The 12,571-nt window shown below is 42.1% G+C and overlaps 1 protein-coding gene across 2 annotated transcripts in view; it reads left to right on the forward strand.

The window, feature by feature from the left end:
• Positions 1 to 906: 906 nt before the first annotated feature.
• LOC111873281 (28S ribosomal protein S11, mitochondrial) overlaps positions 907 to 12,571 on the forward strand; it is a 44,945-nt gene continuing 33,280 nt past the window's right edge. Inside the window, exons 1-3 of one of the 2 annotated variants that reach the window (XM_023867864.2) lie at positions 907 to 1,293; positions 1,608 to 1,738; positions 10,214 to 10,314. In XM_023867864.2, the coding sequence (XP_023723632.1) occupies positions 1,010 to 1,293; positions 1,608 to 1,738; positions 10,214 to 10,314 (516 nt within the window). In that variant the 5' untranslated portion in view covers positions 907 to 1,009. Of the gene's footprint in view, positions 1,294 to 1,594; positions 1,739 to 10,213; positions 10,315 to 12,571 lie in introns of both variants that reach the window. The other variant, XM_023867865.2, reaches the window with a different exon arrangement.

Genomic DNA, 12,571 nt, shown 5'->3' on the forward strand with positions numbered 1-12,571 from the left:
CTTAATCCTAGGTTAGTAAATAGTTGGGGGTACGCGGTAGCGTAAGACACTATGCTGTAAGCCAGAAGGTCACGGGTTCGAGTCCCAATGAGGTTTTTTTTTTTTTTTTCAATTTACCTAATTCTTCTAGCTGCACTATGGCCCTGGCGTCAACTCAGCCTCTAATAGAGATGAGTACCAGGAATCTTCCCAAGGGGTAAAGGATGGCCGAAGTGTAATGCCGACAAACTTACCGCCATCTGTGAGCAGTTTGTCTCAATAATGTAAAGCCCTCAACGTCTCGCAACCTTATGGGCCTCCATGGCCTGTTACAGGGATAGCATTACCTTTTAAAATACATAGACATTACAGCTGAAGGTTGGTCGCGTTATGTCAGTTAATGCAGAGCAGAGGATGTAATTAAATGGCAGTTAGAGGCTAGAACAAACCACGACCTTTTATGTTATTTGAACTTCCAGTTCCTACAATTGCAACATAACTTGATCTAGCTGGCTTCCCACCGCGGCGGCCCGGGTTCGATCCCGGGTCTGGTCAAGTGGGATTTGTGGAAGACAAAGTAGCACTGGGACGGCTTTCCTCCGAGTACTTCCGTTTCCCCTGCCAATGTTCATTCCACCAAATTCTCCGTCCTCATAATCAGCCAGAGCAGATACAATAGCCCAATCATTCGCCGCCGTGCCCAATGGATCCAGTTCGACTCCACGCCCCCCACTATGCGAATTAAAAAAAAATACGTAATTTACATACTCGTACGAAAAGTGTGGGGGGGACCAGTGGGTTCTTTCCATGTAGATCACATTCAAATCCCCGGATCGATGCACACATGTGTGACCAACGCACTATTGACTGAACGCACACAACCGAGCGGGTCCGAACCGGGTCCGAACTACAGCGGAATGCTCCGATATACGGTAGTGGTGTGAGTACCAAGGTCCTTTTGTGATTTGCTGCGTCGTAGGTTTAGGTCGTTATGGAGTAAGCGAGATATAATTTGTTCAGTTTGACAAAAATGGTGAATAAATTGCTGTCTTTCTATAGTAAATTTGTAAGTCGAAACACTTTGTTGAATATAGTTACTGAAAACTATCGTGGGTCAGGTCGGTGTAAGCATTTCGTAAGTAAGTGTGAGCCATGTAGTCCTTTGGGTGGAAACGGATGGAAGTTTCGAGATTTTCATGTATATGGCCCATATAAAAAGAATGAAGATCGTCGTGAAATGTATGCTTCATTGCCAGCAAGAGATGAGGGAACCGATGGAGAAAAGGGAGTGGATATTGATTCTGTTATAAAGAGGTGTGTATAGTCTGAGTTTTGCGTACCAAGTTAACAAGTAAGGTTCAAAATGGCTATCTGCTGTTTTCTGGCCCACTGTTACCAGTCTGGCAAGATGGCGTGTTTGCAGAGAGGAAAGGTCACTTGAAATTTTGTAGTCAGCTTTGCATTGTATATGTGGTATAAGGGAACGTTCCCATAGTTCTGCCATTAGAAACTTGCAGGAAATTTACATTTAAATAATGGAATTGAATGCAGATGTACGTATTTTAATTGTTTTGAATTTGTATAAGAAACTGACGTATGAAAAATTTTTACACAGAAACTTGTTCCAGTCGAGAAGATATGTATCCCGATGAGAACACACCAACACGATTATTTAACGGCATCCCATTTCGTGATGTCCCCATATGCAATATAAAGGCATCGAAAAATAATACAGTCATCACCGTGAGTGATGCCAAAGGTGGGTCGATTATTGCTTGTATTAGAATTTGAATGTTATGTGTTGGGAAATTCGTAATCTAAAATGTATTGAGCTTGCGCCCCCCCCCCCAGCNGAAGAGAAAGAAGTCGCATGGAGCTAAGTCTGGTGAGTACAGTGGGTGGGGAACAACTGCCATCTTGTTTTAGCCAAAAATTCCTGCACAGTGTAAGCCATATGCGGTCATGCGTTGTCATGGTGGAGTACCCAGTCGTTTGTGCACCACTTCTCTGGACGTTTTCTCCTCATATTCTCCCTCAAACGCCTTAGAACATCGCGATAGAACTCGTTATTGACTGTCTGACCAGGAGGGACGAACTCCTTATGAATAATCCCGTCATTATCAAAAAAACAGATCAACATGGACTTAATGTTGCTCTTGACTTGTCGAACTTTTTTTGGCCGAGGTGAAGAAGGGCTTTTCCATTGTGACGATTGCTGCGTGCTTTCAGGGTCATAACCATAAACCCAACTTTCGTCACCAGTGACAACCTTCGAAAGAAAGTTTGGATCCTCTTGAAGCTGTTGCTGAAGTTCCCTGCAGACTTCCAAGCGATGCTGCTTCTGTTCATTTTGCAGCAGTTTTGGCACAGACTTCACCGCAATCCTACTCATGTTCAGTTCCTGTGACAAAATTTGTTGACATGTACCATAACTTAGTCCCAGGGTGTTACAGAGGTCTTGGATGGTCAGTCGAATGAGATCCCTAACTTTCGCGACATTTTCTGGTGTTTTGCCCATTGACGGCTGTCCCGAACGATCGTCGTCATCAGTCAATGTTTGGCCATTTTTAAAACGCTCATACCACTTGTAAGTTTGTGTCTGGCCTAAACTGTTTTCACCAAAAGCTTGCTTCAACATTTGGTGCATTTCTGGAGCGGTTTCCCCAGGTTTGAAACAAAACTTTATACAGACACACTGCTCTCCCAGGTCAGCCATCGCAAAACTGCAAACTCGCGGAAACACAACAATGGAAATACGTTCACCAACAATAAACCCAACCACTCAACTCGACGCTGCTTGCCACACTGATTCAAGAAGGATGTGTGAGGAGACACCTAGCAGTATTTCGACGTACTCATAACCATTCTCCCGCAAAATTAAAATTTAGGAAACTTTTGGATTGCCCCACGTATTTGAGCCGTGTCAGATACCTCAGCAAGTCTAGTGACGAGTTATGTGCTGGACTGCAGGGGTTCGATACCCAGCAGGGGCAGAGGATTATTTTTATTAACCACATCAGACTCAACTCTGGTGCCCAGCAAGCTTTGTATCCAGTGGATACTTTCCTTGAAGTCAGTGGCCACAAAATGAAGGTGACCACACAGTAACGTTGAGGTCGGCTATACAACTACTCCCCAATATGCCTTCATGGCATGGTACTTAATTAGTTGAGCATAAGGGCATCGCCATGATTCTAACGTTTTATGCAGGGTGATCATCTGCTGAATGAAAGAGGTGGAAACATTGAAGTTAGTGGTATAGATTGCTTATATGCTGACATCAGATGGTAGCAGCAGGCAATGCATCTGATGTCCTGCCACAGTGCAGTATGTGGTGATATTGTATGTACCAGGATTTGTGCTTAAGGTGAAGTGTTAATTTGTGATGTGTGGATACTTTAAAATGCAGTGGTTCCCCCGATCCACCCACCAGTGTAATGTAATGCATCACCAAAATCTGCTATGAGGTAAATTGTGAAATCATTTGGCATTATTCAAGAATCTGTATTCTAAAGCATGTTACCATTCAGCTGTTCTAGTGGAGAGTCATTTTGTAAAGTTGGCACAAAATTGGAAGCAGGCTTCACAGAAATCATTGGAAAAAGCTGTCACAACAGATGAAAATGTGTTGTGGCAGAATTGAACACAAAGATTGTAATGATCTGGTTGAAGAACCTGCACATATTGAAAGTAGTATGGATAAAGGTAATGTAAATTTCTAACAGTCTGGGAAGGCCCATATGATTGTCAGACGTCAAGGCTCCAAAAGATTGTAATGATCTGGTTGAAGAACCCGCACATATTGAAAATAGTATGGATTAAGGTAATGTAAATCTCTAACAATCTGGGAAGGCCTATAGGATTGTCAGATGTCAAGGCTCCTGCATTTTCTCTAGACAGTTGGTGGTAAGATTGTCAGCCTTACATACATGTCAGTTGTTCTTTACCTTCCAAGGAAGGATCCTGGTACTCATTTTCTGTTAGAGGATGAGTTGACCCCAGGACAATAGTGCAGCTGGAAGGATTAAGTCAAATGAAAAAAAAAATCCATATTGGGATTTGAACCCATGACCTTCTGGATTGTAGCATAGTGCCTCAGCCAACTATGCTACCACGCATAGTATGAATAAGAACTTGACCTTGTAAGGTTCACCATGCAATGCAGGTCCACCTAGTTGAATAGAGATCCTTTGAATGCTATCCATTTAGCTGTGTTGTATTATGTCCAATGTGTGCTTGTCTCCAGAAACAATCGATCATACTGCATGGTCTTGGTTACATGGAACATCTATCCTTGTTTCCTGTAATCTTCAGTGTGTATCATTGTGCCTCTTGACAATTCAGAAACATCTGTGGTGTTTGTCACCTTCCACCATGTTGTTAAACTGTAATCCATAAATATAAGGCATTATCAGTGTATTCATTGGGAGAGCACTGTTGATCAATTTTGTGCAAGAACACAAGCACACAGACTGATTTTGACCATATTACAATGCAGTGTTTGAATCCGAAGCAGGTGAGTTTTGGGGCAAAAACAATTGTTGTGGCATGCTGTTGCACATCATGTATTTTTCAGCAGATGTTACTAATTCACAATCTTACGTGCAACGCGTCCATTAAAGCTTGTTAAAAAGTTTCTTACAGTACACACTTAGTCATTTTAAACCTTAACACTTTGAGGACTGGCAGTTTAAATATTCAACCTTTATGAGCCGAAAAACCCCATATGGGGACCTTTAATGTAAAGCCGAGTGGCCGAACGACACTGTATGGTGACTCGCAGTCCACACGTGCGCACACTGTTTTAAAATCTAATTTTAAGATAGAAATTCTTGTTCTACTTACATTATTCTTGGACACCAGCTTTATAAGTAGAGTGTCTTCCCTCCTGTATCATCTAACTGAATTTTTCTTGTAACTGAATGCAGAGTCCGACGTCGCAATTCATGCACTTTGTCCATATGTAACTCTGTTTTCCACGCGAAGCGTGCACACGCAACATCAGTCTCGTATTAGCAGGAAGTAGGCCAGTGGTCTCCTCTATTCGTAACGCTTACAAAACATCGCAATTTCAACTATGCACCATGGCCCCATTTCACATGGAAGAAGCCGAAATTGAGAGGCCGCTCGTAAATCACACCGTTCAGAATGCGGTACATAAGACTGAAAGCATGTAGAAGCAAAGGACCATGTGGGGGCCTTTCTAAGAAGCATAACAGTACTTCTTGTGTGGCTGATATACACAGACAATGTTTCTGAAGGACGTGACCACACTCCTGTATACAGAAAGTTTGGAGTGCTATAAAAGCATAAACATTTCCTCTCCTCTTACCAGATAAAACATAGCCAGACAGTGTGTCAGCAACATGCATTTATACTGCAACTAAAATTTTTGGAGAACACCAATGCTCTTAGAAGTGCTTGAGAATGATATTTCTGGAAACATTGCCCTTTGTGAAGTGGCATTACACAGAACTTGCAAATGTAGGAAGTCATACTCCTGTTTTTGTGAACTGCACAAACACGGCATTGCCTGAAAGGATGCTTCCGCTTTGAATGTTTCCGCATATCACCCGGTGTTTCACGGTGTTGTTCATAGTATATGTTAGTTTCCTGACATAACATGTCAAAGAAACTTATCTCCAAAAAATAATTCTGCTACTTCAGACACTTGCTCTGGGTCTGATGGAATTTGTTTCACCCCCGGATTTCCAGTAAACTGTCCCAAAGTAGGCGTTTTGTCTACTTTTCCCCATGTGGCTGTCCCTGCACTGTTAGTACCCAAATTTTTGTCAAAGCTACTTTCACTTTTATTGTCTGTTGCCACAATTCCTTGTCCACTGTCACTACTACTACTACTACTCTCACGAGGCACGTCAGATAGCTCATTGGAGAACAAGTCAGATATTTCTGGTTCTTCAACCACTTTCGTCCTTGATCCGTATTCCACTAGTAACTTCCTGCCTGGTACATACAGCTTGAAGGGACAAAGATCATTTTCTTTTGGAGTGGGGAACCAAAACAGCGAGGTCAAGTTACTGACTACTAAGCAAACATTCCGGAGTTTTATTATGCAGTAGTCATGTGGCTGCGTGACGCCAGAGCAAGGTATAGTGTGTTGCAACCTAACGTGTCCTAAAGTCATGATATTATGTGGCCGGTCCTTTAAGTATTAAAAGTTCTTGTACATTGCACTACATGCTTCAGCTGTCATTGGTAAGTATAGGGTGTTTAAATTTGTTGTTGAAAACTGCTGTGCTACTGTTTTGTGTTTCTAATCAATGTGTAGTGCCATCTACATGCTTCTGTAGTCCATTATGGTGGGTGGATTTTTTTTTTTTTTTTGGTCAAGAAAATACTCATCTAGTTTACTCGACATTATGTCCTGAATATGGCTGACAGGTTTTGAAAAACCATGTATATTGTCTGTGTGGGACAGGTGATGTACCTGAAACCAGCACTTAGTAAAGGTAACATACCAGTTAATACACTGAAACTGTAATATCACTCATGCAGTACCGCGTACCAGTTAGTATACTGAAACTGTAATGTCATTCCTCATGCAGTACTGGTGTTTGTAATTACCAGTAATACACTGAAACTGTAATGTCATTCCTCATGCAGTACTGGTGTTTGTAATTACCAGTAATACACTGAAACTGTAATGTCATTCCTCATGCAGTACTGGTGTTTGTAATTACCAGTAATACACTGAAACTGTAATGTCATTCCTCATGCAGTACTGGTGTTTGTAATTATTAGTATAGTTTACATTGCCTGCAGTATTCCAGAGCTAAACTGAATGCAGAACATGCCTCTTTCATTGAGAGAGTAGCATAGTTTGTTGAGGCAGTAATACAAGCCAGGAGTTTGCAGGTTTGATTCCCAGTGAAGTCACTAGATTTTTCAATTGACCTAAACCTTCCAGCCACACTATGGCCCTGGGGTCAACTCAGCCTCTAACAGAATTGAGTACCAAGAATCTTCCTTTGCGGGGGTGGCTGGCCGGCATGTAAGGCTGACAACCTCACCACCATCTGAGCTAATTGTCTAGAAAATGTGGGAAACTAAACCCCTCAACCCTTTGTGACTCCACGGCCTATTACAAGGGTAGCTCTACCTTTTTTTTATGTCTAATAGCTGAATGTCCATTCATCTGTACATCCCACTCTGTTTCTCCCAAACATTGCATCTGCCTCCATCTCTTCTTGCCAAGCCGTTCTCTCGTTTTGGCATGCCCTTATGGAGTGAATTGCAACCTCTTCATTAGGAATCTTCTGCCGCTCCACTACATCCTCTTTTTCTCTTGGATTTGTCTCCAATGCATCTTGGCAGGCTGTCATCTCTTCCTGCCAGGCATTCATATTGGCTTTCACCCTCTTCTCTCGCATGGCAGCCATCCTTGTTTCGATGGCCCTCGTTTCTGCTCGGATGGCTTCCATTTCTGCATCCAGGCTTTCAAGTTGGCCCTCAATTCTTTCACCAGGAATTCCATCATTTGCTGCATCTCTTGCTTCTCTCTATCTCCCCCCCCCAGGATAACACTCGATGTACTTCCTAGATCGAGGCGTGTTTAATAAGTTCATATTCCACTCTGACACCAGTTGTCGCGTGTTTCCTATGTGACACGACAAATAACTTCACGCCAGGCTTGGATCTAGCGAATTTATTGCACACTCACTCTTACACAGTTCACAATTTCATTCCTTCATTGCTTCTCCTGTACTCACTTTCAGGCTTCAACTATCATGATTCCATTCACTCAATACAACTGGACAACTCGTAACTGCTAGACTTCAACTGAATACTCAATACTAGCTTAACAAGGCAAAGTCACATTGCAACTGACAGTCAGTCACTAAGTCTTGGTGTTGAGCCCCATCTGGGACTCATGACCAGATATATATTACTCAACAGTTACGGTCCTGTTTTCGTGAGGCGCCCTCTCTGACGAGAGGATGGGTCTGTCTGTTACATATGCTGCTGGCCCTTGCCAGCGCAGTCTTTCTTGGGCCTGAGTCCCTTGGGACTCATGACCTTACTTTACTGTCTCAGATTTGAGACTTCCCTTTTTGTCACCTCATATGACTCGCAGGGTCATGGTAGAGGTATTTGACTCTGCCTCCACACGGCCCACTAGCTCAGCAAAGTCAAAAGTCACATTGCAACTGACTGACAGTAAGTCAGTCTTGGTGTCGAGCACCATAGCTCAACAGTGACGAATACTCTCGTTATGTATGGATGCTGCATGGACTCCCCTGTTGCGTGATGTCAGCCTAGTGGAGAGGAGTGTTTACCGAGCGTTGTTATGTGATGAACACTCATTGCTATGGATATTCCTACACAGTGGTCTCAACAGTTTCCATTGTTTCGTTGCTCAGCGATGGACAACATATAAGATATTACAATATCATGCCATGTGAAGGCACTTCAACAGCATAGTTTATAAATCCACCCTGTCAGTAATACCTGCATTACAGTCTCTCAGATTTCTGAGGCAAAACATTAATATTGTCCGAACACCACCAGTCTTAATGAAGCTCAGTACGTATATTGTGCCACATGAAACACTCAACGGCATACTCCGTTAGGCCCCACAATCAGTAGTACCAATGTTACAGCCTCTCAGATTTTTGTGGTAATAAGCATAATTTTACTTAAATGCCTAAACCAGTCATTATTGAACTTGGTACATAGATTATGGCACCTGAGCCCATTGTAACAGTATAATTCACAAATCCCTCCTATCACTAATACCAACATCAATTGTCTTTGGAAGTAGCTCCTGTAATAAGTAGTGTTTTGCCAGATGCATCAGAATACAAATACAGTAGAACTCGGTTGTAACGTCATCAAAGGGACCTAAAAATAGTGTCGTTATAAACGAATGTCGTCGTAACCGAATTGGGTACTTCCACAGTAGCCTTATGTTAGTCACGTAAAAATCTACCAAAACCGAGTTAAAATGTTGCATTTTTTAGGGAAATACATAGTTAAGTGCAGACTAACATAACATTAACACGGAATTGCCCAAATGTGTAATATCAAAGACATATTACAGCACTTTTAACTGACATTACACACCGCACTAATACTGTATATTAAAGGTAGGTCTACTCACCAAATTACAGTAGATTACATCAATTGTTGTGCCTTACTGTACCTAGATACGAGTACAGTAATCAGTTATCTTCATCTGTTTCCTGTTACTTGCCCAATACACACTTTCTAAATTACGTTCAATGTCCATATCAGAGAAATTCAGGAATGAAAATGACGTTACATACGAGGTTGATGCATTTGTGCATGTCGTACTAAGCAAGGTATAAAAACAGTTGCTTTATGAGGAATTAGTTCGTACCATTGAATATTTGACGCAATAGACAAGGTGTCGCAGAAACCGATGTTGCTATAACCAAGTTTTACTGTATATATCTTCCATAGTCATTCTTTACTCTCAAGTCCAGTCATTTCATGCTGCTGTTTGGGCAAAAGAATACTGGGAGTTGGGAGTGGAGAGACTATTCCTTCACTGTTTCTCACTGTGTACAACCAAAACTACATGAAAACTGAAAATATTTCACAGTACAATTGCAGCACACAAAAGGTGTGTTCTTGAGCATTTAAGTTCCCCATATTGTACAAAAGTGATTCAGCATGCTGGGCAGAGCACATGTGGTCTGTAGGTCATATGGTTCAAGACATTCACTGTGTTTTCTGTAGAATGTCATAGTGTCATGCACACTTGCTTTCTGCTATGTTAATATGAGAAAGTGTGTGTGCAAATAAAATTGGAACATGAGATTTTGATGGATTTGCACGTTTTCAGCGCTCCTTGGTACAAAAGAGTGATTTTTGGAATGCTGTTTACCTGCGTGTATTTGCGGGTGCATGCATGATTTTGTTTAAAACAGCTTCAATGACTGATTAAATTTCAGTAGCTGTAGAGACCATCTTGTTAAATAAAACCACATTAGTGCTATTTTTAAGGAACTAACAGCACACTTTCTAGTGGCCCAGAAGCGAAGTGTCGATTTTCTCAGAAATGGCTTGACAGATTTTGCTTAAATTGTAATTATCTGTTAGAGGGAAAGGACCCAAGTGATGAGGCAGTGATTTGGCAGTCTTATATGAGAAAGTATACAGTATATTTATGCCAATCATTTTAAGTGTTACGGCCAGTCCAGTGTACTTGGTTATTACTTGTATAGTAATGAATAACTTTCTGTTGCAGGAGATGTGAAGTTGTTAAGGTCATGTGGAATGGAAGGCTTTAAAAATGCACGAAAAGGAACAAATATTGCAGCACAAGCAACAGCCATCAGTTTCAGTACGGTAAGATAATTTGAGCAATTCCTAGTATTAAGATGTGTGTTTATGTGAACAAGTTAAAATGCATGGAACTTCAGTAGAATTCTCCTTAATATGTCCACAATGGCCACCTGTAACTTAACTCACTCACTCACTCACTCACTCACCTGCTCATGGAGCTGAGCCCTTCTAGAGGAGCCGCCAATTCTGCAGCTACTCAAGAATTTCACAGCCCGAACCTGAAGGTTCATTACCGTGTTCACAAGAGCCCTCCACTGGTCCCTATCCTGAGCCAGAACAATCCAATCCATCCCATCCCATCCCACCTCTCTTTAACGCATTGCGGACCGGTTGTTTAAATATTTAAATCACCCTGGGGACCGGGGTTTTTAAGCCTAGCACCCTAACTTGTGCACTGTTCACTTTAAAAATTAATATAAAATCTCCTAATTAATTTTATGAACTAAAAATTTTTGGAGAACAGTTACCAATGCTCCTAGAAGTGCTTGAGAATGTGATATTTCTGGAAACATTCCCCTTTGTGAAGTGGCATTACACAGAACTTGCAAATGTAGGTAGTCATACTCCTTTTTCTGTGAACTGCACAAACACAGCATTGACTAGAAGGATGCTATCCCTTGGAATGTTCCCTCTTCACAATTTTCACGAGGGTATGTTTCTGCATATCACCCGAGAGTCATCCACGGGGGTCCACATGAGGCCTATGGCGGGTGCGAACAGATGGCCCCAGCTGCACTACGTTTGTGTCTGACGCAGGTACTGCCTGCCGCCACTGTGAGGTCAGTAGCCCAAGCTTTTGCCAAGTTCAACAGAAATGCTTTGTATTTCAAAGTAGGATTTCTGTTCACGTTTTTGAAAACCAAAAATGAATTGAAAAGTGCACAGTTTATAAGCCACAGTGCAACTTTCTTCGTCCATTTCACTGTTTTCCTAGGAAGGGAATAATAGGCCAAGTACTGGTCGGCCCTATCAACTCCCTAGATGAACATATTATACTCGGAAATACAAAGAGGCTTCTTCACTTGCCCGTGGCGTCTCTAAACATCAACCATACTCAAATTGTGAATAGTGGAAACCATATTCACAACACGAGTATCCCTCCAGGACTGAAGAAGAATGTCCCCCTTCCTCTTGGACTCGAACAAAGGCTTTTTCTTCAGGTTGTGACAGGAAATGAACGTGATCATGTTACTGGCTAAGCTAGCAAACATTCCCGAGGTCAATTATGCAGTAGTTATGATGCAATGTGGCCACACAGCGCGATATAGTCAGTTGCAACGTAATGCGTCAGAAAAGGGCCAGTTGGCCCCTCTGGTCCTGAATGTGTTAAGATCCATTTTAATATTGTCCACGCACCTACGCCTTGATCTTCCCAGTGGGCTCTTTCCTTCTGGCTTTCCCACCAATATCCTATACGCATTCCTCCTTTCCCCCATTCGTGCTACATAACCTGCCCACCTCATCCTCCTTGACTTGATCATTCTAATTATACTTGGAGAAGAGTACAAGTTATGAAGCTCCTCATTATGCAGTTTTCTCCAACCTCCTGTCACTTCATCTCTCTTCAGTTCAAATATTCTCAACACCCTGATCTCAAACACAATCAGTCTGTGTTCCTCCCTTAATGTCGGAGACCAAGTTTCACACCCATACAGAACCACAGGTAAAATTATAGTTAAGTATATGCTATTTTTTATGTTTTTGGATGGCAGACAAGACAAAAGGTTGTGGACTGAATGGTAGCAAGAATTACCGAAGTTCAATCTCCTCTTAATTTCCTCCTGAATCAGGTTTGATCTGTTATCATTGCTCCCAAATATCTGAATTGTGCCACATTTTCAAAACATCTGTTTCCTATCTTTATATCATGATTTTGCCCTGCGTTTTGGTGAAGAGACAGCAACATATACTTACGTAAGATTTGAGGCTTTCACGGCGGTGACTATGAAGAAAGCAGTCTTCTGGGATTTGGCACTATGTATATGTGGTGTTAACCGACGTTTTGGAGGAATGTATCGCCTCCATCTTCAGGGTAGAAGGAAAAATATAAGAAATCTGCAAGCGAAGAGACCGTGAGAACCGGTAAAAGCAGACTGGTTTTGGAAATATACACAGCTATGTGAGAGCAGTGAAGGAAGGGGTGAAGGGCAAGTATACAAGTGAAATCAGTAGTGGCGGAGGGGTCGGGGGGAAAGAGCTGGGACAAGCAAGGTTTTGTGTTGGGGGAGAGAAAGGCAAGGTTAAAGCCTGGGCACTAACC

This window comes from Cryptotermes secundus, unplaced genomic scaffold (genome assembly GCF_002891405.2).
Source record: "Cryptotermes secundus unplaced genomic scaffold, Csec_1.0 scaffold131, whole genome shotgun sequence".
NCBI lineage: Eukaryota > Metazoa > Arthropoda > Insecta > Blattodea > Kalotermitidae > Cryptotermes > Cryptotermes secundus.